Below are 27,636 nucleotides of genomic sequence, written 5' to 3'. Positions count from 1 at the left end.
ACTGCCCCACAAAACGCCACGGCCAAAAACCTCGTCCTTCTCCTTCTCAATCTCCTCCTTAAGGCAAATAAGTTGTTCATGTTCTGGCTCCGGTACGAGAGGAACTTTAAAATCTCCAGGTGCTCAATGCTCACATTCATGTTTAGGCGACTGCGGGACACTTTTGTGGCATTTAAAGTTCACACTGGAGATCACATACAAGTCGCATTTAATTGGAAATGTGAACAACCTTGCGAAAAAAAATCTGAATTGAGCGTTAAGCCCTGCAGTCTGAATGTAGCCATAATGTTGTTTTCTCATTACAAAACAGACCTGGAGTTGTGTTTTGTTTCATTCACATGTTAACACGCAAACGCTGCATATTTAAGCTGAGAAAACACTCTGTTCCACCTTATGATGTCATGTGGTAATATAAGAAGTGCTCCACTGTGTTTTTAAACTCTAAAATCCTTCACTAGAATCATCTGGAATTTCTTATTTCGATCAAATAAAAGATGCACTGCAAATTTCTCTGATCTGGCCAAGATGTTAAAACTTATATCAGATTATTCATCTTGTTTTCAGATTTATTATCTACTTAATAGTTCTGAAATTGTTTTATTTTAGTGTAGAGGTAGTTTATTTTAAGATAACTTGTCAAGTAAAATGATCTTGCTGCATGGACAGATAATTTTACTACTTTTAAGTCATTTTCTGATAGATTTAAGTGTTTATATCCTAAATTCTGGCTTTAAAAACTGCCACTCACAAAGTGGAACAGAGCATTTTGCATGTAACAATAACCAAAATATTGTGATATTGTATCGCCAAAGTCTCACAATAATATCGAGGACCATCACAATATATCGAAATGACAGGTTTCTTTGCTTAAATTGATAGTTTTGGTTCAACAATAGCTAAAAAACACAGAACTACATAGACCATGATCCTTTGCTCTGTTTCAGTGTAGACTACATGAAGAAATAGCTGTTATTAAGCCCTTTTAAAATTTAGGTCTTTGGATTATGACAGAACTAAAGGCTTGTCAAGTCATTTTAAAAAGAAAAAGTTGCATATTCACCGTTTTGTTAGACTCCACAAACTATTTCAATAAATATCGTACCATCGGATGCGTATCTTGAAAATATCATACCGAGAGATTTGGATATCGTTACATCCCTAATAATGCAGGATTACGCAAACACAGTGTGGCTGAAACAAAACACAACTCCTGTTTTGTTTTTGATGGTAACAACATTATAAAACTTGGTCAGGGAATCAAACCAGGGACCAAAACAGTCACTCCTTTACATGCAGAGAGAAATTCAAATGCACTAAACAACCAAATTCAATTCGTCTTTGACCCAAAACCTCAAAGAATAGTCGTAAACAGGTGGTGACGAGACATTCAAGGATGTCTAGTAATTTTGCCTTGGCACTAAAACTTTGCAGCTGTAATTGTTAATAAAAACTGCTCAACATCTCATTTCATTTACACGGATTATTTAAAAAGATGTTTTGTTAAGAATTGCGTAAGAACTGTGAAAGTGAAACCTAAGATCTTGCAGGTTTCGCTTTCACTTTAAAATAGCGAACCAAAACAATGACGACATGCGCTGGCCAACAAAAGAGGAAATGTATTTTATCACGCTGTTGATCTAAAACCTGACTGTTTCTTACCGTGTGTTTAGTTGAATGCCTCTTCTTATCTGCGGCTAATGTAAATCAAGTCGATTGTACCATTTGTTCTTTTGCATTTCAATTAAGAATGAAATACAATAGTTAAATAGTAAAAGTTATTTCATTATTCTGTTTTAGTGTCTAACCAAAAAGCAGATTTCGACCCCTATTTCCAACATTTAGTTTAAAGTTTTTCAAATAACGCCTCTCAAAAACATTATATTTTATTCTCTCTGGTTTACACTACCGGTCAAAAGTTTTAGAACAGTTTTTCTATTTTTTTACTTTTTACTGTTGATCGTTGAAACGTATTCTAAACTTTTGAATCATGAAAGTGTCCACCTTTGGCAGCTATAACAGCTGAACACACTCACGGCTCGTTCTTTTTACAATAGAAATCAAATATTCTTCAGAAAGTTCTTCCCAAATCTGTTGCAGAAGTTCCCATAAATGTGTGGCACTTGTAGGTTGCTTCACTCTTCTGTCCAGTTCATCCCAAACCAACTCGATGGGGTTTAAGTTTGGAGACTGTGCTGGACACTCCATGTTTCCATCTTGTTCTTTTTTCCAAAGGTAGTTTTGGCTTTGACTTTTGACATTTTTTTAACCTCTGTCTGTTCAGTTCTTACCTTTGTTCCATTTCATGTTCTTCATTGGACTTGCACGACTTGAATTGCAATAAACAAAAGGAAAAATGAGGGTGTTCTAAAACTTTTGACCGGTAGTTTATACGCAACGGAAGTTTTGCTGCTAGAAGGATTTAACTGAAAAATCGATGCAGTTTTGTGAATAAACATGTCCACTTGTTTTATAGCGACGCGTTTACTTTCGCGTCTTAGAGAGTAATTGTTGAACTCCGTGACGAGAAGCAGGTAGCGGCGAAGCGATAAACTCTCCTTTGTTCACTTGACACGGCGAGCTGAGCAGCAGAACTTCCGGGGCACAATAAAATAAGAGACACTGGTGTGATTTGAAATATACTTTTAATTAAATGTTTGAAATAGAGGTCAAAGTTTTTGGTTTGACACTAAAACGGAATTATGAACTAACAAACTGTTTTCCTATTTTATTGTTTTTCATTTTTAATTGAAATTGAAAAGAACAAATAGTACACAGACCGCACCGGCTTCTTCAGATGTGTTTTCTCGGAGATTTGAACTAGGACTTCTTGATCATAGTTCCACATGCAGTTTGATAAATCAGTTTACATTGGACTAGGCCAGTTACCGTAAATTCCGGACTACAAGCCTCTACTTTTTTCTCACACTTTGAACCTTGTGGCTGATAAAACGATGCAGCTGATATATAGATGAATTATTTGTTTGACACATTGTCCGTTCTGTGGTTTGGCAACACAGCGGATACACGTGGCTTGAGTGCAGAAAATGCTGCTGTCTGTGCGTTTACACATGGATCTAGGGTTACCATGAAGTTGCGACACGAGCTCACGATATTGTCAGCGCACTTAAATAGCTTATCGGCGTGTGATAAATAAGTTATGATGCTAAATGAACATTAGTGAGGGGGGATATGTCTTAATGACGAGAAGAAACGTCTCAAACTTCAGCAGCTGGACATTCACTCATACCTGATTGAAAGAACTTGCCCCGCTCCCAAGAGAGTCTGAAATCTACTGAAATCCTCCAAGACTCTGACATGATACAGACAAGACAGCAGCTTTTTCTGCAGGAGACATGTGCAGTAGAGTGTGAGGAGAGGGGGGTGATGCGCCACGGAAGATGCTGTTTGATTGTGCTTTGAACAGTTATTTAGCGCTTCATGCACACACCCTCCTCACGGAAAACACGCGAAGAAATACAGATGATGCAGCTTTTAAGTTAAAGGCGATTGATGTGGCTGTGGAAGAAGGAAATCGAGCTGCTGCACGTGCGCTCGACGTCAGTGAGTTGATGGTGAAACGTTGGCGACGGTAGCGCGACGAACTGACTCAATGCAAAAAGACAACAAAAGCTTTCAGAGGCGATAAAAGCAGACGACCCAAACTTAAACAATCTTGAAGACGTGGACACCTTATATTGCGGAAAATACAGTACTAAAGGTTGGGCACAGAGCGAGTGTTGATTAAACTAACAAAGTGGTCCATCGGAATTAGATCGGGATCTATTCCACAACCCAGGAGGACGACTTTAGCTTTATGCCTTTCTAGTGACAGCTGATCTAACGAGTTGGCGATTTCGGACAGTTTTATGTTGTTTGCGCTGTTTAAAGTCGCCATGATTATTTTGTAACTGAATAACACCAAACTTGACCTCTAGTATGGCCAACAAAACATTAAATCACACCACACGCAAATCCTCAATAAATGTTCAATTTTAAAATTTTGTTAAAATTTTGTTGATTCGGCTTATATTCAGGTGCGCTCAGTAGTCTGGAATTTACGGTATTTGGTTTTCCTTAAATGCACTGACTGTGGTCTAGTTATGTGTCCTGGCAAATGAACGCTTAACAAATTTTAGAACAGTTTGATTCATTTTATTTTCAGTCCTTCTTGGCACTCAGTAATGTAATCATTACAAAACTAAATTAAATCGTCCATGTGAACAATGATGCCACTTGAAACACTGATTGAAGAACTCTTAATACAGCGATTCCAAAACAATGCTTTCTCTTCTTTTTAAATTGTGTAAGAGATTTGTTTGGAAAATTAATAAAACTTGAAGTGAAATGGAAAAATAGAGACAAAAAAATTAAAAGCAAGAGTGAATCACCAGTGTCTCCTTGTGGGCCTAATGGGTAAGATACAAAGTGAGCAAAATGACAAATCCTCTTTGTTTTTCATCATTTCAAACAGCCAAACTCCATTTTCAGCCTCGTTCATTAAGAGGCGCAGAGGAGATGGGGCTGTAATTGGTGCATTCTCTGTGCTTTTGTGTTCTACAAAGAAACATTTAATTAGTTCTCAACCTTGTTTTGTTTTGTTTTCTTTGCAGATATGGGGATTCTACAAACAAGGCTACAAGTGTAAAGGTAAGACAAACAAAATAAGTGTGAATATTAAATTGTACAACTTTTGTGTTTTGACTGGTCCAGGTAAGAAGGCGAGCAGGACTATAATGGATTTGTTAAAGGTCCTATGTTAGTCTAAATTGATTTTTGTGAGCTTTTTATTTATGTTATAATGTTGTTACCTGGAGTTGTGTTTTGTTTCATTCACACATGTTTGCATTATTACTGTTTACATCTCTAAAGCTCAAAATGCTCTGTTCCAACTTTTGATGTCATGGAGTGGTAGTTTTCAAGTTTACATCTACCTTTTCTACCTTTTGTTCAGTAGAGATGGGTCATTCCAGGCCTGATTCTAGTGAAGGTGTGTGGAGTTTAAAAGTACTTCAGAGCACTTCCTGTAGGGATCTCTGTCCCTTAAGTATGAAAAATAATAAAATGGGAAAACAGTTATTTCATTATTCCGTCTGTCAAAATCATAATAACTAGAAAAGCACTCAGAGAGCGCAGACCTCCGCCAAGGACTACAGTCCCCCTCATATTAATTGTGTTTTCCATAAATATTTGTCTCGTATCTTTCAATTTGGAATATGAAAGAGGATCCCATTGTCCATTCCTGAGTCAAATTTCATGGGGTTTGGTCAATAATTAACCGAGATATTGAGAAACAAAATTTTTGGCCCCATTTACCACAATGTTAACTAAAATTTCAAAGTGATCCAGAATTCAGGATTTCTTCCGGATCACCCCCAAAATGAAATCAATTCTTCCTTTTCACATTTCCAACAAATCCTGAAAATTTCATCAAAATCAGTCCATAACTTTTTGAATTATGTTGCTAACAGACAAACAAACAAACAAACAGACAAACAGACAAACGCCGGCAAAAACATAACCTCCTTGGTGGAGGTAATAATAATTTTTCATCAGTTTTGATATTTTCTTTTTCTTCATTTCTCATTTTTCTTCAGAAAGTTCTTCCCAAGTCTGTTGCTGTTTACTGTCGATGAAAATGTTTTCTAAACTTTTGATTCATGAAAGTGTCCACCTTTGTCAGATATAACAGCTGAACACACTCGTGGCTCATTCTTTTTTACAACAGAAATCAAATATTCTTCAGAAAGTTCTTCCCAAGTCTGTTGCAGAAGTTTCCATAAATGTGTGGCACTTGTAGATTGTTTCACTCTTCTGTCCATTTCATCCCAAACCAGCTCGATGGGGTTTAAGTCTGGACACTGTGCTGGACTCTTCATGTTTTCAAGTTTACCATCTTGTTCTTTTTTCCTGAGGTAGTTTTGGCAGAGCTTGGACTTGTGTTTTGTATCTTTGATCTTTTTTTTTAACCTCTGTCTCTTCCATTCTTACCTTTGTACCATTTCAAGCTCTTCATTGGACTTGCACGACTTGAATTGCAATAAATAACTGGAAAAATTAAGGTGTTCTAAAACTTTTGACTGGTATTGTATGTGTAACAGAAGTCCTGCTGCTAGAAGGACTTACCTGAAAAATCATTGCAATTTTCTGGACAAGTATGCCGTCTTTTTTTATTGCGACGCGTTATTTTAGCATTTTATAAAGTCACTGTTGAATGGCGAGAAACAGGAAGCAGCGACAAACTTTCCATTGTTCAGTTGCCTCAATAGAACTATAATAAAAGTAGTTTTTATTATAGATCCATGATTGACAATGTAGCAGAACTTCAGAGACCAGAGAGAATAACATATCAAAATTAAAATAGGTACCGACACTGTTTTTTGAAATAAACTTTAAATTAAATATTGGAAATAGAGGTCGAAATAAGTTTTATGTTTGACACTAAAGCAGAAAAATAAAATAACAAACTATTTTCCCATTTTTATCGTTTTTCATTCTTGTCCACATGACATCTCAAGATGCAATGTTTTTTTTGTTTTTAGACACAAAAACTTTGCCTTAATATGCAAGATTTGTTCAAACGTGTGAAAGAAACAATACAGAACTTGTATTTTTGATGACGAAACAACATTATAACATTGGAAAATATCATAATATGGGACTTTTAAAGAAAATATCTCCACTAAGATTTCTAGATACTCGTGATAGTAAAGAGGAGAAAAGGAAAAAGCTGAGAAGAGCTTGTTCAAATGAATCTTGGTGGAGGGAATGTAGATTTTCTGTTTCAATTTATGCTGTAGCTTCTGATAGACGACTTTTTGTGCTTATCTAATGTAAAAAAGGTCTAAATATACAAATATATGTGACACAAAAAACAACTCCAGGTATGTTTTGGATGAAGGAAGTGCATTTTTGTTTGATAGAAAGCTATAGAATTCCTCTCCACAATGACCCTCTTAAATCCTTTATAATTACGATTACTTAAATATGAATGTTATTTAATTTAGGATCACTCAAGCAAGACCGACTTTAATTAGCACGACCAAAATGAGAATGGTTTGAGTTGGTTTTCATCGTGGACACAGACACAGAAATCATAAAGAAAAAGTGTACGTTTCAGCAGAAGTTTGACTAAATCACCCAGTACGCAGAAGCAAACTAAATATAAGTTCGGTCTCACAGAAATGCTAAATTTAAGATGGTGGAGGCTTTAAATTTAGCAGAGGTTTGACCGAGAGACCACATATGAGGAAGGAACCGAAATAAGGTCTAAAATTAAGATGGTGACTTTTTTATTTTTTTTTTATTTTTGCATTTTCATTGTTATTCATGATTTACCGTATTTTTTGGATTATAAGTAGCACTTTTTTCATGGTTTGGGTGGTCCTGTGACTTAAACTACCAATCAAAAGTTTTAGAACACCACATTTTTTCCATTTTTTTTACTGTTTAATGTTGACCAAAACATATTCTAAACTTTTGATTGATGAAAGTGTCCACCTTTGGCAGATATAACAGCTGAACACACTCGTGGCTCGTTCTTTTTACAATAGAAATCAAATATTCTTCAGAAAGTTCTTCCCAAGTCTGCTGCAGAAGTTTCCATAAATGTGTGGCACTTTGTAGGTTGTTTGACTTTCACTCTTCTGCCCAGTTCATCCCAAACCAGCTCGATGGGGTTTAAGTCTGGACACTGTGCTGCTGGACACTCCATGTTTTCAAGTTTTACCATCTTGTTCTTTTTTCCTGAGGTAGTTTTGGCAGAGCTTGGACTTGTGTTTTGTATCTTGTATCATTTTTTTAACCTCTGTCTGTTCAGTTCTTACCTTTGTTCCATTCCGAGCTCTTCATTGGACTTATATATGTTTTATTCTTCTTCATTATGCATTTTTTGGCTGGTGCGACTTATTGTCTGAAAAATACGGTATTTGCTATTGTCATGTACAGTTTTTTTTATACACTACGTTATACAGTCAATGTTTCTTTTGAATATATTTTTACTCCTTTCTACATTTGATAAACATAAATACATCAAATATATAAAGTAAGATGTAGCAAAGAAAACAAAGTTAAATAATGCTACTAATGTATGTATTTATTTATTTGTTTGTTTTAATTTATGTATGTATTTATTTGTTTGTTTATTTATTTATTTTTGTATATTTCATAACCAAATCCTCAAATTACCCAAATTTTACTTAAAAAAAAAATGTCCTGAAGTTATTTCTTTCTTTCTTAACCAAATGAGTCCATATATCTCACTTCATATGTTTGATGTCTTCTGTATGTGTCTAAAATGTAGAAAGTAGTAAGACAAAAAAAAAAAAAAAATCCTGTGTAATCCTCCAGTCCTCCAGGTATGATCCATAGCAAAAGAAAATGTTATTCTCTCAACTAGATAAAAGTTTTAGAGGGGGAGATTTGTTTTGAAATTCATATAAACAACCAAACTAAATAGTGTCATCTTTCTGTGCTGCCCCCTGGTGTCTGGAGGTGGTATCTTTTTCGCATCTCACCAGCAAACAACCTTAAAAATCCTAATCTTTCCTTTATCTTTTCTATCAAACCTCTGCAAACACGACTTGGCTCACACGCTCATAATGGACCTGAACACTGAACTATTTGCTCTTCCTGATAGTCCAATATTTGACCAGGCTGCTTCATTTCTCAGCGCACACAGTCAAGTCCATTCATTTAGCCGTGAAAACCACCTTTTCCCAGCGCAGCCTCCTCCGGTCAGAGTCCAGAAGGAACATTGTGCAGACTTAGAAGAACTTAGTCCAGTTTATGTTTTGCTGCAGATCCTTGGCAATAAGTTGCAAATTCATGAGTTTTTACATTAGTCAAAGAGCATTTTATTGACCTACTACTACCACTACTACTACTACTACTACTACTACTACTACTACTACTACTACTACTTCTGCTGCTGCTGCTGCCCTACAAAGGAAAAACTCATACTCAGACCTGCCTGTGCTTGAATTCATCAGTTACAACATTCTGAGTTGAAGTTACTGCAGTTTGGAACTGAAGAAACTGTAGATACTGTAAAATTAACATCAAGATTTCTCAAGAAAAATTGTTGAGCCATAAATGATTCTCACCAAATAAAACAGGCGTTAAGAAGGTAGTTTTAATTTTGACAAAATAAGCTGTTACAGTGTTTTTTTTTCTTTGGAGGGCTGATTACTTAGCCAGGCTGGCGCCACCTAGTGCCTCCGCTCAGTTTCATTTCTCTCCAGCGACTAGGTCAGGAATCAAAATACACTAGACGGTTCACAAAAAAAAAAGTGCAAGTTCAGGCATCAGCCAATCAGCGAAGAGCCATACATCCTGTGTTGTCAACGATTCCCAGGATCGAGGACCGTAACAAAGAGAAAGTTTGGTGAATTTCATCAAGGGGAAAGATGTTATTGTCCTTCTTTCTACAGGATTTGGGAAAAGCTTAATATACCAGTTAGTCCCATTAGCAGCGCATTACATACGTTACGACCAAATAGCAGCAATTGGTTAAATGATAAAAAGTACCACCTACTGTCGAGCGAACGAATTCTAACACTGCAAAGTCAGATGGTTTCTAAGAAGTGAAACCGTCTGATGAATCAGGCTATTGATTACTTCCACCACCACTACTATTCCTACTGTTACTATGTGTACTACTGCTACTTCAAGTCCTTTGGAGAAGTACCTTTCTACTAATACTACAAAAAAAAAAAAAAAAAAAATCACCATCATGTTGGCGACACAGTAGCTGAGTGGCTTGCACTCACGCTTCACAGCAAGAAGGTTCCAGGTTTGATCCCGGATCACCTGAGCCTTTCTCTGTGGATGTTCTCCCTGTGTCTGGGTGAGTTTCCTATAGGCATTCTGTGTTCCCCCAACAACACAGAACATGCACCATGGGTACAATCCTCCAGCTAAGCCAGTCCTAACCAAGACTAGTAACAAGATCATGGAGATGGTCCCTGGGTGCTGCCCTCTGCTCCTGAGGAGATGCCCCAGCAGCATTACAGGATGAGTCAAATGCAGAGGACAAATTTCCCTATTTATTATCCTAAATATAAACATAAATAAATAAAATAAATAAAGATGGAACCAAGCCACAAGCCACACAGTGAATCAATTGTATGGGCTACTTGCTCATGTTACTCAAATTAGGTTTTGTAAATTAAGACTTAAAGAGCCACACTGCTTTATTTTCTGATCTGTTATACTGTAGTTTCATTTTCACAAACAGACCTGGAGTTGTGTTTTGTTTCATTCACACGTGTTTAACACACAAAACCTGCATATTTAAGCTGAGTTCTTCTCTCAAACTGAAAACACTGCTCCACCTTGTGATGTCATATTGTAATACAGGAATTAAACCCTGTACATCTTCACTAGAATCATTTGGATCACTTCAGCCCTGGAATTGTCGATCTCTGCTGAACTAAAGGAAAAAATGCAGCTGTGAACTTGAAAACGACCGCTTCATGACATCACAACGTGGAACTGAACAATTCAAAGTCAATTTCCCATAATATGAAGTACCTTTAAGTAGTTTATGCAAATTTTTTGGTTGACAAAAAATAAAATACAAAATCTTGTTACCGTGTTAATTGTCACATAAGGACCCGCTGTATCCCCAGTGTCACATGCAGACAAGCTCATTAGAACAGGTTAATTTCACGTGGAGTAGCGGTGGTGCGTTGAAAAGCTAACATGCTCAGACATCAGACCGTGGTAGCGTAGCAACAGCAGTAATTAACAGTGGCCCTGGTGGAGTTGAGTTCTGGGAAAATATGACAGGACAATGGGCAGGAGCTGGCGGTTCGGATATCGCTAAGCCTAATTGAAGGTTGGAGCTGTTCAGTTTAAATGAGGTGAACTTTGCGTTGCTTGAATAGGCAAACTTATTTGAACTATTAATGGTGCTTTACCTGATTTGTACTGTCTCAAAAAAGAGCAAAACAAAACGAGTTTATCTTTAACTGTTTGCATAGACTATTCCGCACTTAAAGCATTCTGAGTATCCTAATTATTATCATGAGTTTTTAAGTGCTTTTCAAAACTTTCAGAAGCCAGTTTACTTGTTTGGATTATTTAGGCTACGTTCAGACTGCAGGGCTTAATGCTCAATTCGGATATTTTTGTGAAATCTGATTTTTTGTGCGAGGTGGTTCACATTTCCAGTTAAATGCGACGTGTATGTGATCTCCAATGTGAACTTTAAACGACCCAAAAGTGTCTCGCATGCTCACTGGAGGACACAACGATGTCACACTCAGCGAGCGTGCTCAGTGTTTACGGAAGTCGCCTAAACGCTGGGCTTGTCTCCCAAAATACAGTCCAGTTCTTCGTAAAATGGACAGGTTACACGTCCATGGCCGCTTCGTTTGTTTGACACTTAAGCCTGCTTGTATTTTTATTGTATTTATTTTTCGTTGACATTGGAGCCAGGACGCCTGTAGTCGCGCTCGGACATTTCTTTGGCAATAATTTTTTTTAAAAGCCCGGTTCCGATAAGACTCCTCCAATTTGGCCTGAATACAGCGATCCCTCCAAATATTAATTAACTCGCTAACCTCACTTTCCCTCCATTGACTAGACACTGAGCCTGATGCGTAGGTGGGATGAATTTGACCTGGCTGTTCAGAGTGAAGTCACATGTCTAAAGAAATATGTATCGGTTTTAGGAGCACATATCCAAGTGGCCTGAGTCGCATTTGAAAAACATCGGATCTGTGTCGTTCAGACTGTCATTAAAAGATCAGATACAGGAGCATATTTGGGTCACTTCAGGTTGCAGTCTGAACATAGCCTTAGTTTAGTTTACAGGAACCATGTACAGGAGCATTAATCTCAGAAACACTGAAGAAATGCTTTACACAAGACTGTAGTTCTTGGAGCTTTTTCATCTATGTCCCTGAGACAGACAAAAAACAGAATACTGAAATAGCGTAAACAATGCAATCTATATATAAACTGTTATAAAAAGAACAATGACCTTAAATGTCTCTACCCCATTCCCTCCCTCCTCCCTCTGCCCTTAATCAGCTGTAATTTATTTTAATGTTGAAAAATGAGTTCAGCAGTAAACTAACCAGCTAACAACGCATCAGCATTACTTCCTGGTTCGCGGATGATAAAAATGCTTCATAATTAGATGCAGACAGCACACAACTGTCTCATTTTATCATTTTCCCAAAGATTTTTCTGGGGACCCATATTTTAAAAGTTGCAAAATCACAAAATAAAGGTGGATTTGACCATTACTGAACATTAATGAGGATATTTTATTGTTGACAGAGTGATCGTGTCGCTCTGAACAATTAGTATTACTCAGTAAACCAGCAATAAAAGGGATCCGTAAGTATCCTGAATTGCACTGACCTTTGCTGATTTATCACCCTTCTTTTTGGAAAACCAAGCAGCATTTCTCAACTTTAGCTGCAGGAACTCTCAATCAGGGCAGGCACAGAGGATTCGCTGACTCACTCGCTCTCTCATGTGTCAGAACTGTATATTTCAGAGCTACATGCAGATCGTGACAAAACAACCCCCCCAAAAAATCTCTTGCAACCCACCTGACGGTCACGACCCAGTCTTTGGCAAACACTGTATTATTTTGATATAATATTAATATACTAAGAATATACTACGGATTTTTAATAGACTAAGCTCCTCTGTGTTTCTGAAGTCCATACAGCTCTACATTTTCTCAGATTGCCTCCTTTACCAGTTGATGAAAACATTAAAGATAAGGTGATTTACCATAACAGTAAATCTTTGCTTTGGTAGTTGTGAAATGCTTATAAACTCATTATGTTGAATAATTAGAAACCTCTGAATTTGGACCACTACAAACCATTTAGAATGAACTAGTTATGTTCACGTTTTTTGAGACTGGTTCAGGGCACTTAAGGTAACAATTTAAGGTTGTGAAACAAATAGAGGTGGGGATTTGCAAGTTGTGACTTGGACTCGAGTCAGACTTGAGTCACTATTTTTAGTACTTGAGACTTAACTAGATAAAATGGACTAAGACTTGGGACTTCTCCTAAAAAATGTGTTTTTAGAAAATACTTTTCTCTTTACAGTTAATAAGTGCAGTGCATCATTTTACAGAGACAAACTGGAACATGTCCCTCCTGCTTCTCTTTTTTGTTACTTTGGATGGAACTGAAGTACTGTGAGATGGTATCATCAAAAGTACTACAGTAATACACAGTACAATACAGTAAAACAGAGGGAACTACATAGAACATGCTCCTTCCATTTCAGTGCAGACTACTTGACAAAATAACTGTTATGCCTTTTAAAATCTTAATTCTTTCTATTCTGACTGTAATTATTTGCATTAAAATCTTGTCTTGGAAAAATGTGCATTTCTATAACTCTTATATACCAAGACATATAAGTATAATTTAGCTTAGAAGTCATATACATTTCAAAAATCTAAGTTACTTAGAGTTAAAGACTTGAAAGGACTTGAAGCTCAAAGCAAACAACTTGGACTTGACTTGGAATTATGGGCCAGTGGTTTGAAATTTGACTTGGTCTTGCGTGTCTTTGACTTGGACTTGAGGTCAAAGACTTGAGACTTACATGAGACTTGCAAAACAATGACGTGGTCCCACCTCTGGAAACAAGTAAAGACAGTTTGATTGTTTATTGTTACTTCGCCTTCCATCTCCGTCAGACCTCTCCCAATTCTCTGAGCTCGTATCCAGCAGCGTGAGCCTCACCTCCTGCATGTGTGACTGTTCGTGCTCCTGCAGCCGCCACAAGTCTGCCTCTCCATTTGTTCCCACTGTGTTCATCCCTTTAACTGACCTGCCCAATTCTCCGTTCTGTCTTTTGTCCCGTCACCGCTCTCTACCCCTCCACCGCCTGCCCCGCCCGAACCTGTCCCTGTCCCGGGTGCGCTCCCTGCCCGTCTGCCTGTCGCCGCTGCCTGCAGCCTGCGGAGTGAACTGCCACAAAGCGTGCCGCGGTCGCCTGGCGGTGGAGTGCCGGAAGAGGACCAAGAGCATCAGCCACGAGAGCCCGCCGGCCCTGTCCGCACGCTCCTACAGCTTCCCCCCGCCCGCCAACACCCCGCCCAGCCTGCAGGACTCAGGTGAGCTGACACGCTTTCACTAAAACGATACACTACTGTTATCAAATGAATGCACACGAGAATCTGTCTTGTGATCAGACCAGTCACAGAGCAGCATTTTACCGCTTACAGTTGGTCCAAAATTCTTCTGCGCGACTTCCAGTTCGTTTTAGACTTGATTTAAGATTTTATTGTTTGTTTTTAAAGCTTTGAATGGACTGGCCCCACGTTATATCTCAGACCTCATCCAAGTTTACACGCACTCTGAGATGCAAGGGCCAGCTCCTGTTCATGGTGCCTAAAACGAGACTTAAAACCAGGGGGACAGAATGTTCTTTGTGTCCTGCCCCAAACTCTGGACCCCACGTCCAAACAGCCCCCACAGTGCAGAGTTTTATGTCTCGTCTTAGGACCCACTTTTATTCTCTGGCTTTTAACACCTTGTGAGTTGTGTGGTCTTCTGTGTGTTTCGTTTTATTTTTATGTGTTTTACCTTTTTATTATTTATTGGTTTTCTTGCTCTTATTTGATTTTACTAGTTTTATTGTCTTAACGAGGACTAGTGGTGTTAACTAGGGCTTTATTTTATATTTCTATTGGATATTTTTATTTGTATTGTGCGGCACTTTGGAAACTGTTTTGTTTATGAAATGTGCTATAAAGTGGATTGGTTTTTGGTTTGGCCACAACAATCATGACGGTGGATGAGAATTTTATTTTTCTCACAACTGGACTTAACAGATGTTTGATTTCTCTGTTTGCTCCGCTGGTGTGATACATTTCCCAACCAGAAAAAAATATTCCTCTCAATGTTTTGCCTGTTGGCAAATGCTTTTAGCGAGAGCAATCACAGATTGTTAATGTGTAAAACTGGATTCAGAGTGCTGGACTTCATCAGTCTGGTCTAGGGCTGCTGGATTATGGGAAAAAAAATCATTATCACAGTTATTTTGGTCAATATTGAAATCACGATTATTGAAATGATTATGTTTTAGTTACATAAAGCATTTATTCAGTAATTCTCTTCCTCTAAAAAAAAAAAAAAAAAACCAACAAATAAGAAAAAAACACTTTGCTATTGATAATGCTCGCAAAACTTTCTCATTGAAATACCGGTACCGGGCCGTGGGTCGTTTGGTACCGGGCTGTGAAAGCACGAACCCCCCTCCCCTACACCACGTGGACCGTCCCCCTCCTGTACGTCATGCGGGCTGTGCCACTAAACCAGAACTAAACCAGGTCTAAACCAGGACTAAACCAAAACTAAACCAGGACTAAACCAAAAGTAAACCAGGACTAAACCAAAACTAAACCAGGTCTAAACCAGGACTAAACCAAAACTAAACCAGGACTAAACCAAAACTAAACCAGGTCTAAACCAGGACTAAACCAAAACTAAACCAGGACTAAACCAAAACTAAACCAGGTCTAAACCAGGACTAAACCAAAACTAAACCAGGTCTAAACTAGAACTAAACCAAAACTAAACCAGGTCTAAGCCAGGACTAAACCATGTCTGAAACAGGTATAAAAACAGGTCTAAAACAGGGTCTAAAACAGGATTTAGCCAGTACCACGAACCACGCCTCCACTCATACGCCGCCCCAACCCCCTCCGGTCCTCGAAATATTGCCTGATATAAAACCGACTCTAAAAACTGGCTCTAAAAAGTTTGGGGACCACTGCCTTATAGCACTTTTGCGATGTATAAAAATAAAATGAACAAAATATACTTTGAACATTAAATAAGGCATAGAAAAAAACATAAATGCATCCAAAATAAACTATATACCCAGCTGTTCTACAATCTCTCTCTATAAAAAAAAATTAAATAAATATACTCATTTATATAAAAAATATCCCATGTGAATCCTCGTAAAACTACAGTCGTCGTAAACCTGTCCTCACTTTCACCGTAAATCTGGCCTCTGCCATGTTATCCACCCCACTTTTACCTTCAGTGTTTGTGAGTTTGCACTTTGTTCTTTGGACTCAGATATTTCACAATCTACTCATTTAACATTTTCCCGTACAAAGATACATGAGCCCTTGCCCCTCATCTAAAATGTTTACGTAATCTAATTCTACAGCATTAACAAAACCTTTTACCAGGCTCGGGTTTATCCAACATTAGCAGATAAATATCAACGCTGAAACCAACAAACAGACTGTCACTTAGCTCTATATCCAAACCCCATCTCCATAATTGACATCTCCCAGAATCCGCTGCACTTTCGGCGCAGAAGGGCACTCCACCTCTCCTCTGGTGTGACATTTCAGACACATGCAGGCACAATACTGCTCCATTTGCATTGGTAATGTGATTGGCCCACTGCGGAGGGGCCAGTGACTCACAATCTCACCAAACGCATAATCCTGGCGAGGCTTAAAACGCGATCAAAGAGTCAGACAATAGCGCTATGGATTGACACGGATCGGGCGTTTGCTTAGCTTTTAGCACAATTGTTGCCTTGTGTTTGTGCGTGACCCGTCGATGTGCTCTGTCTGAATCTGATTGCAGTAATCGAGGAGGAGGATATCGAGTCGGTGGAGGAGGGCGTGTTCGATGTGCACCTATAACCAGGTAAGACATGACCAGAATCTGTAAATGTCTGAGTGGAACTTGAATAATCTGATATTTTTGGTGTAGATTTGTGGTGTGTGTTTACATGCACAAACAAAATCTCATCACCAAAAACTAGGGATGTAACGATATCTAAATCTCTCAATACGATACTTCCACGATATGCATCTCACGGTACGATATTTATTGCGATATTTTGTGGAGGCAAACAAAACTGTGAACAGAGGTGAGGACTTGCAAGTCGTGACTTGGACTCGAGTCAGGCTTGAGTCACTATTTTTAGGACTTGAGACTTGACTTGATAAAATTCACTAAGACTATGGACTCGACTTAAAGGTTAATGACTTGGGACTCAATTTGGACTTAAAGGTCAATGACTTGGGACTCGACTTGGACTTAAAGGTTAATGACTTGGGACTCGACTTGGACTTAAAGGTCAATGACTTGGGACTCGACTTGGACTTAAAGGTTAATGACTTGGGACTCGACTTGGACTTAAAGTCAATGACTTGGGACTCGACTTGGACTTAAAGGTCAATGACTTGGGACTCAACTTGGACTTAAAGGTCAATGACTTGGGACTCGACTTGGACTTAAAGGTTAATGACTTGGGACTCGACTTGGACTTAAAGGTCAATGACTTGGGACTCGACTTGGACTTAAAGGTTAATGACTTGGGACTTGACTTGGACTTAAAGGTCAATGACTTGGGACTCGACTTGGACTTAAAGGTTAATGACTTGGGACTTGACTTGGACTTAAAGGTCAATGACTTGGGACTTGACTTGGACTTAAAGGTCAATGACTTGGGACTCAACTTGGACTTAAAGGTCAATGACTTGGGACTCGACTTGGACTTAAAGGTTAATGACTTGGGACTCGACTTGGACTTAAAGGTCAATGACTTGGGACTCGACTTGGACTTAAAGGTCAATGACTTGGGACTCGACTTGGACTTAAAGGTCAATGACTTGGGACTTGACTTGGACTTAAAGGTCAGTGACTTAGGACTTGACTTGAGAAGCACTTTTAAATCTGTATTCTTTCTATTCTGACTGTAATGATTCACACTCAGATCTTGTCAAGACATTTAAAAATGAAAAATTAACATTTCTACAACTCATATACAACTTTTATACTCAATAAATACTCACATATAAATATGACGATGACTTTATAAGTACAGTTTACCTTAAAAATCATAAATTGCAAATCTCAGCTATATGTGGTACTTTGGTTTAAAGACTTGAAATGACTTGGGACTTGACTCGGACTTGAGGTCAAAGACTTGAGACTTGCAAAACAATGACTTGGTCCCACCTCTGACTGTGAATATCCTACTTTTTCCTCTTTAAAATGCCTTGACAAGACTTTGGCTCTATCATAATCCAAAGAATTAAGACTTAAAAGTACTTAGTAAGAGTTATTTCTTCATGAAGTCTGCACTGAAACGGAGCAAAGGATCATGGTCTATGTAGTTCCCTTGTTTTTTTTAGCTATATTGCTGCACTATAACTATTTATTTAAGCTGAGAGACTTAATTCAATATATTGTGATGGCCTATGATATTATTGTGAGACTCTTGGCAATAGTATATCACAATATTTTGGTTATTGTGACATCCCTACCAAAAACACACAGTAAAATATGTCAAATATGTTGAATATAACTAAAGTAAAGTAAAGTACCGTTCATTTTAAAGGTCCCATATTACTCAAAATGAACTCTTGTGAGCTTTAAGTCATGTTAGAATGTTGTTACCTCCTCAAAAACAGACCTGGAGTTGTGTTTTGTTTCATTCACACATGTTTGAGGAATCCTTTATTATTAGTCTGTCTACATCCCCAAATCTCAAAATGCTCTGTTCCACCTTGTGATGTCATGAAGCATTAGTTTCCAAGTTAACAGCTCCTTTTACCTGTTGTTCTTTAAAGATTCAATCAATCAATCAAACGTTATTTATAGAGTGCTTTTCATACAAATAATGCAACACAAAGCGCTTGATTGGCAATTCCAGGTCTGAAAGTATCTAAATTATTCTAGTGACGAGTGCTTTTTGATCTAAATATGCAGATTGTGTGTTGAACATGTGTGAATGAAACAAAACACAACTCCAGGTCTGTTTGTGATGAGGAAACAACATTATAACAGATCAGAAAATAGGGATCTTTAAGGGACGTTTGTGCATTCTGTGTTCTGTATGTCTCAGGGACTGCAGATGGAAATGAGCTCTGAGTGCTTTAGTCTGGTACAAAGCTTCTCTTCAATGTCTCCTTATGTATCCTATACATTGTTGCTGTAAAAAAATAAAAATAAAAAATAATGTACAGCAAGTTTTCTCACTAAGCCAGAAGTTGGTGGTTCAGTCTCAACTCTGTCTGGTGCTTAGACTTAAGGCTGCCGCACACTACAGGAGAATTTGCCCGATTTTGACTGAGATTTCCTTCTTTGTTCCGACTTTGTGTCTTCATGTGCAATTTTGAAGCCCCTCTGCTCCTCGTGTGTGTGGTGTCAGTGTGACTCTGAGCTGAAAGAATAATGAGAAGACTTTCCTCACCTCTCGGAAACTTGTAAATTTAAATTGCAGTGTCTCTTCTACATTATCCATAAAAATCGTCCTCTGTGCGATTAATCCAGTTTGAAGCATTCTTTAAAAGTAAAAAGGCGAGATTAGTTCCTCACATGTGTCTGTTTACATCCACACAGCGCATGGATTGAGGTGAAGCTCCAGATTAGCGATGGAGACTCTATTTCCTGTGGACTTTATCGCCAATCTAGCCTGATTCATCAGCCCGTTTCACTTTGTGGAAACCATCTGACCTCGAAAGTGTTAGAATTCGTTCGCTCGACAGTAAATTTTTTCATTAAACCAATCGCTGCTATTTGGTCATGATGTATGTAATGCGCCACTAACGGGGATAACTGGTTTATTAAGCTTTTCCCAAAGCCCGTATGAAGAAGGACAAAAATGTCTTTCCCTTGATAAAATTCACCAAACATTCTCATTCTCTGGTGCCTGAACTCACACTTCCGGGGTTTTTACGAAACATCAAATGCATTCCGATTCCTGACCTAGTCGCTGCAGAGAACTGAAATTGAGTGGAGGCACTAGGTCTTTAATGATTTAAAAATCATGTATCTGAAATAATAATAATACTAATACAATTAATAATAGCACAGTTTTGTTTTGTATCTAAACTAGAAGTGCAGTGCTCTGATCTTTGAACACTTAAGAGACTCTTAAGTGAGTAATTTTACTGTAGACAGGAAACAGCCGGTGGACACGATGCGGTGCGCTCACTACTTATGATGTGCAGCCATACCCCGGAGCAGTCTTTGAGATTGGAGATTTAAAATCTCATAAGATTCGCCTTGTGTCTGTGGTGTGCGCTTTTTGTCCCATGTTTAAAAGTAATTTAAGATCGAAAAATCCTGTAGTGTTTGGCGGCTTTTAGACAAATTATTAGGGAAAATATTTATGTTTTTTTATGATTTTGTTGCATCCTTTGGCAAGACACTTTACCCACCTTGCTGAAGTACAGTGATTTGTGAGACTGAATGCAAGACAACGCATGGCTACAGTCTGGAGTTTACTTGCACTGCCTCTTAGCAATTTAACAATAACATCAATATCGTGATATTGTATCATCAAAAGTCTCACAATAATATACATAATAAGTTCCTTTGCTTAAATACATTGTTTTAGCAGCAACAGCTTACAAACATCAGGAACTACATATCCCATGATTCATTTCAGCGCAGACAACATGAAGAAACATGTTTTTGACTTGAATTCTTGGGATTATGATGGAAATAACTCACACCAAAATCTTGTCAAGGTATTTCGAAAGCATCTACAATTATATTAGTCTCTTCAGATTATTGTAATAAATATCACACTGTCAGATTTGGATATCATCTTAAATAATTGCCAATTGTAAATTTCAAAGGCTGAAATTATATGTGACATGTAAAACTACAAAATTTTGACAAAAATTTTGACTTTTTTTTGTGCTTTTTAAACATAATATTGATAAACTAACTCCAATCTGCAAAACATCACATATTAAATGACTATAATTACTGCCCAAATCAAACCACTGGAAAAGAATGAAGATTTTTGCCACCAACTTTGCGATGAGCTGGAACGTAAATGTCACTATATAATTCCATAACATTTGAAGTTACGTGTAGCTCGTGGCAAATTCTGATTGATCAGGCCGTTCTAAATCCTGTTTGAATCATTTCACCATACCGCCTCGCTAATAGCTATCATTATTTATTTCACCGCAGCTTCAGAAATTGAGAAAAAATGCTCCAAAACGGATTCTCCATACACATCAGCTTCATTCCGCAGATGCTACTGTCCTAAAGGCAGACGATCCATCACAGATCCAACGTTAATGCATTTTTAATCGTTTCCTCTTGCAGCGATTGCACCTGTATTGATTCAAATGGATTATAACGTGTCAATTTTATTTATTTTAGAGTCCGGACCATGAGAAATGAAGAGCCGAGCTGAGATTGTGCTACTTCAAAGCGAGGAGACTGCAGGATGTGTACAGACACCGCCCCCTAGTGGACTTTTAACGACGGTGCAGAGACAAACTATTGAATGTGATCATGGATTTGCCTTGGATCAATGTTAAATATAAACTCAGAGTGTGGATTCTACGTGTTTATGAAGAATGTTTTAAATAGATAGACATTTAGTTTGAATTTGTATAGAAAAACTTGTAATTTACACACATTTATAGGTTTATTATTATGTTGCAGGATGTTTAAAGGTCTTATATTATGTTAAAATCACATTATAGTGTAATTACGTAGGGATGGTTTAATGTGGGTATCAATATCTAATACTAAAAACAGATACATAAAGGGAATTATTTTACATTACCAATCATGAATATAGTCTACAAAATTAATCATTCTGAATCTGAAAAGGAGCGGGGAGAAGCAAATACGTATTCACCCTCTTTTAAAATGCCATTAGAGCAACAATCTGCTTCTGCCATGTGATTCGTGACGTGATCAATTTGATGGATCAGTCGATGATTAACATTAATGTGATTTATAATCACCTACAGAACGTAAATCGTAGACTACAACACATGAAACAGGACTAAAATAGGTCTAAAGCAGGACTAAACCAGAAAAAAAAAAAGTCTAAACCAGGACTAAACCAGGACTACACTAGGACTAAACTAGGACTAAACCAGGACTAAACCAGATCTAAACCAGGACTAAATCAGGACTACAACAGGACTAAACCAGATCTAAACCAGGAATAAACAAGGAATAAACCACGACTACACTAGGACTAAACTAGGACTGAACCAGGTCTAAACCAGGAATACACTAGGACTAAACCAGGTCTACACTAGGACTAAACCAGGACTAAACCAGATCTAAACCAGGACTAAATCAGGACTACAACAGGACTAAACCAGATCTAAACCAGGACTACACTAGGACTAAACTAGGACTAAAACAGGAGTAAAACAGGACTAAACCAGGACTAAACCAGGACTACATTAGGACTGACTCAAGTGTAAACCAGGACTAAACCAGGACTAAACCAGGAATAAACCAGGACTAAACCAGGTCTAAACCAGGACTAAACCAGGAATAAACCAGGTCTAAACCAGGTCTAAACCAGGACTAAACCAGGAATAAACCAGGTCTAAACCAGGTCTAAACCAGGACTAAACCAGGTCTAAACTAGGACTAAACCAGGTCTAAACCAGGACTACACCAGGTCTAAACTAGGACTAAACCAGGTCTAAAACAGGACTAAACTAGGACTGAACTAGGACTAAACCAGGTCTAAATCAGGACTAAACCAGGTCTAAACCAGGACTAATCTTGGACTTGAGATCGAGAGAGAGAAACAGAGTCTGTGGAGCAGGGCGTCTGCAAAGTGCGATCGGGCTACGGCTGCACTGTGTGGAGCTCTGCACTGGTCCTTTCGCCCGTGGTCATCTGACCTGTTTTTGCGAGCGCAACCACCCATTTTAATAATCAAAACAGTGAAAATGTCAAATATGTTGTGCAAATGAGTTTCCTTCCTCTAAACAAACAACAAAACTATAGCGCTGTAACAAAATAATTTAGTAAAATATACCAAAAAATACAATTGGCGATATATCGATACAGCAGCCCACGATATCGATACTGTATCATCACATTAAACGATACGATATGACGATATATTGATATTTTTGCACACCCCTAATGCATAATATAGGACCTTTAAATGAAATGAAATAAAAAATATGATATGACAGAAGACAAAAGATCATTCAGTGTAGTGTATTACTGCATTATAGCCTGTAGGTGGTGCTATTTTCCCACTTGGACCAATGAAATCATAGGTGGTTATGTTTAGTTAAGCCGTCTATTGACCGAGGTCCAAGGATTAATTAAAAAAAAAAAAAAAAAAAAACATATAAAATGAACTTCTCCTAGTGGCAAGCTATTATTCTTTGGATGCATTTAAGACTTTTGTGAATTCTGTCGACAGCACGTCCAAGGCAACATCTAAAGTACTTCTATGTTTTCAGAAATACATTTAATAACACCGATTTTGCTGTCTGAAAAATACTCTTTTTGTCACCATAGCAACAAAAGAATGAAAACAGCATGGACCTTTAAAAAAAATAAAAACCTAGGTATAAATGATTTGTTTACCCTTTAGATGAAGTAGTGCCGTTTGTAGCAGTCAGACATTGAAGTACTGTGAATGTAGCACAAAAATATATATATGCGTTTGATTGAATTTGTATGTTATTATTATGAATTTTTTTTTTATTTATGACAAGAAATCCTGAAGAATGTTCCAGACTAAATATGGGCTTGTGTGGGTATCATCCGCTGTTCTGTTCCGCTTTGCCCTATAGAGTCGATTGTAAAAGTAGAAATTAGTGAAATCAGTTGTAAAATAAACAATTTTTATCGATTAGTCTAGTTAGAGGTAGCATTTTTGTTGCTGTTGCCATGACGATCATATCTGAATTAAAATACGTGCATGTAAATGATTGAAAAAAGGTTCGGGTTCAAGGTTGAGATGTTGCAGAAATGACTTTATGGAACGTATATAAGAGCGTTTTCTTTTATAAAATCCAAAATGATCACAATTCCTGGTCAATGTCAAACTTGACTTGTGCAGATATTAATAATTTTGAAGTGGGACTAATGGTGCGTTCGATTATCCGTCCATCTCCCACTCGGATTTCGGAAATGACGTTACATAAATATGAACGGACATAGATGATTCAGTAGTCGACCTGTTTCGGTTTCACGTGTCCGACTTGAAGTTAAAGTGGACGAAAACCGAAAAGCTGTTATTGCTGTTGTTTATCTTCTGTTATCAAGCCCCTTTGTTCAATATTGGTCACACCACAACACCGACTACCACACCCATTAACGTTTTGCATGTGACCTGTCGCCGTATTGGAGTTCTGACTATCTATCTGGACCAATGTGTAGTATGTGTGTAAAATTGTGTAAAAAATAAAATAAAATAAGAAGGACGCGCTGTGCACTTTTCACTTTCGCCGGCATGGAATCTCCCCCTCAATTCGGTTCTGATTTTGACCCCCATTCTGCTTACCCTGACTGTTATCAGGAACAGATGTGATGGTTTGGTGATCAACAAAGATCTCACACGTCCTGCTACAAAATATTTATAAGCCTCTAACCCCTTGTAACGTTTCAGTTCTTGGTTGGTGTAGGACGATGTAGAATGACTTAAGTACTTGTAAATATTTGGCTATTGGAGATTGGGAACAGAGCAAGCGTCCGATGCCACAACCCAGGAGGATGACTTTCGCGTTATATCTTATTAATGATGGCTGATCTAACGAGCTGGAAATTTCGAACAGTTTTATGTTGTTTGCGCTGTTTAAAGTTGCCATGATTATATTGTAGTAACGGAATAACAGCTTCTGGATCAATCCCAAGCCTTGACCTCCAGTATGGCTGCCAAAACATTAAGTCACGTGACTGCCACATTGCATGCAAATCCTTAAGAGGCAGTTATACGGACGCAGTAAGGTATTATAGTAGTACAAGTGACTGAAATTGTAGTTTAAGCCACCAAAGCGTCCAGACACAACGAAAATTTCAAGTTCATATTTAAAAGTGACACTGGGCGCAGTTGTCCTGGATTTTATCTCAGAATCCTTGCTCGGTCTCCACTGAGCTCTTCTGAGTTCCGAGTTCCACCGTCAGAGGAAAAGGGGCGTGTCAGTGCGTGTTGCTCATTGGATGGATAATCGAACGCACCATAACCACCTAAACACTGGCTGTAATCAGGGAAGTCCTGAGTGATGTCATGTAATACTTGAAATTGCAGTGACCACTGGAGGCAGCACACACTCTTTTTCACAGAAATTGTCATAAATGGACATGGAACCATAGACAGTGCTATTAAAACACCATATACAGAGTTTAGAATAAAAAAAAAAAAAAGTTATTTTAATGTGAGAACAGTCCTTGCTCCTTTACTCTTTACCTTTTGAGTGTATTTCATTGTGTCATGAATCAGAAGACGAGTGCCATATTGTGAACTACAGTTGGCATGCATCAGCCTGGTTAAATGTTTGTAATATTTAATGTAGTATAAATGGTGCACAGCTCAATGAAAGATGTTGTGTTAGTATCAAATTTGTTGTAAATTAAAATGTCAGTATTAATATGTGATGTTATGAACTTTTGTGAATAAAAGCGATGGGGAAAAAAAGGAGAGAGACCTGTGCTTCCACATGAACTGTAAACTGTAGGTCTATGCAGTATATTACCCAAAGAAATGTGCAGACATTTATTGTGTTTTATTTTACCCCAAATTATTTATGTATTTATTTACTCATTGTTGGCCTTGTCCCCAAAATAACCAACTGGAATAAAACTTAAGACATCAATATTCAGCAGCAGTGGCTATTCCAAGTGCCTTATGACTTAAACTTAACAAAATTGAACAGTTTTCCCTCTTCGTGATCTTAGTCAAAGTTGTATTCATTAGTTTATAAATGTTTAAGTCGTCCTGTATAGACCTGTATGTGATTTTACAGAGAATTAAGACTCAGTGTCATATGGCACATTCTGTTGAATGTTGGTAGTCGATAAATCTGACTCAGTTCTCCCGACATCCATTGTAAATGCGTTCCATTGCAACAACTGGGGAAAACATGGATGCCCAAGAAAGTTTAATGTCCAACCAACTTGGTCTGCATCGAACTAACCCAAGTTTCTGTTTCGGAACCCCGATTTGATTGGCCGTTCCTTTACAGTTTCACGAGGTGGAGGTTTGTTTTCCCCTGAGTCCCGAGCACAATAGAATGCGCCTTTACATGTACGATTCAAAAATGCCACATAGCCATTTTCAGCAAGCCTGTAAGCCTATACTGAAATCTGTTGCTTCCTACAATGAAATGCTAAAGAGGAGGTGCATAGCAGTGGACAGTGAAAGGGCCAGACTGCCCGGAGGAGGGAGGAAGAAGGCGAGTGAGGAGCTGGAGCTGAACATGCAGGAATGGGTGATCCGCAAACGGATCCGCAAACGAGAGAGAGTGTCCCGCAGGATGATCAGGGACATGGCCAAACAAATGTACGCGAGTTGGCTAAATCATTTCCTCCGCCGCAACAACTTCACTTCCAGAAAACGTACAAATATTGGCCAGAAGGACGCGAGAGACACCGAGAAGCTGGTGAAGTTTGTGAAAGGTGGTCCAACAGGTAGGCAAAGTAGTCGCCAGGCCGTCCTCCAAGACGTGCCATTAAAAACTGTAAATTATAGTCGTACTGGTTAAAAGAATTTGAGTGCCATATTTTCCTAGTTTTGCTGAACAAGATTTTTGTGGGAAAGAAATGAATCGCCTGATCTCAAATAAATGCCTGGTCTCAAATAAAGGCCTGGTCTGCTGAATGATTGAAACAAATAAACGCCTCGGCTGTTTATTGGTACTTTACGGTACACTTAATAAGGTCAGTAAAAACAAAAAAGCAAAAAATGTTACACCTACACATTTTTTATTAAAACTACTCAGAAATACGACTTTGATACACATTCAAAAATACCCAACTAAATAAAAAAACAAAACAACAATTATTTCAAACTTCTCAAAATCAAGACAAACATTATGAGTTTCTGTGGTTCACATTTAATAAAAATTCACATTTCCCCATCACGTGTATTCCAGTATCTTCCCTTTCTAACCATTACTAGTGAATGTGAACGGCCTGGTCGATTCTCGCTCTAATGACTCCGGGAGAGACAGTCTGTTAGCCATAGGTGATTGTCCATCTTCAGCTCAATACGGCCACATCGACTGGACGGTCCTATGCAGCTTCAGACAGCTCATATCTCCTACTCTGTTAAAGGAGAGGGCTAAGTGCTCCCATGTGACTGTGTGGAGCCTGCCCGGTAACTGATAAACTGCAAAGATGATGTGTTAATAACTCCTACTATTGACTTCCATCTTTACTCTTCTCTGTGGTCGGTTAAAAATAAATGTATTGGTTATACTTCACATTTATTTGAGTAGCTTTTAAAGGTCAAATAATGTGCAAAATTGATTCTTGTGAGCCATGTTCAAATGTTACCTCATTAAAACATACATGGAGTTGTGTTTTGTTTCATTCATACGTTTGAGTAATCCTTTATTATTAGTCTGTCTACACCTCCAAAGCTCAAAATGCTCTGTATTATATAAAATATGAATCAAAAGCAAGTTACTAAAGACTGATACAGACTTTTCCACAGCTTGAGATAGTTTATCTTCACTAGTTTTGCTAAAGTCATTGCTATCAGCCTAGTGGAAATGACTTCATATAAATTCTGCTCAAATAATAATTCATAATTTTAGAAATATACACGCAAAAATGAAAATTATCACAGCACAAATGAAATGCAAATGTTTCTGCCTGTTTTGAGGCTATTTAACATTTTGTGGGGCTGGATGACTGGACA

General features: G+C 38.0%; 1 protein-coding gene across 4 annotated transcripts in view; it reads left to right on the top strand.

The window, feature by feature from the left end:
- LOC110168337 (RAS guanyl-releasing protein 2) overlaps positions 1–25,413 on the top strand; it is a 134,607-nt gene extending 109,194 nt beyond the window's left edge. For all 4 annotated transcript variants that reach the window (XM_055156588.1, XM_020933777.2, XM_055156587.1 and 1 more), the window contains exons 14-17: positions 4,611–4,647; positions 13,943–14,101; positions 16,602–16,664; positions 21,153–25,413. In XM_055156588.1, coding sequence (XP_055012563.1) covers positions 4,611–4,647; positions 13,943–14,101; positions 16,602–16,660 — 255 coding nt within the window. In that variant the 3' untranslated portion in view covers positions 16,661–16,664; positions 21,153–25,413. The remainder of the gene's footprint in view (positions 1–4,610; positions 4,648–13,942; positions 14,102–16,601; positions 16,665–21,152) is intronic.
- The last annotated feature ends 2,223 nt before the right edge of the window (positions 25,414–27,636 follow it).

This window comes from Boleophthalmus pectinirostris, unplaced genomic scaffold, assembly GCF_026225935.1.
Source record: "Boleophthalmus pectinirostris isolate CB_2022bp ecotype Guang Dong unplaced genomic scaffold, ASM2622593v1 HiC_scaffold_20, whole genome shotgun sequence".
Classification (NCBI taxonomy): Eukaryota; Metazoa; Chordata; class Actinopteri; order Gobiiformes; family Gobiidae; genus Boleophthalmus; species Boleophthalmus pectinirostris.
The sequence above is the reverse complement of the archived record's forward strand: the minus strand, read 5'-3'. Positions and strand labels throughout refer to the sequence as shown.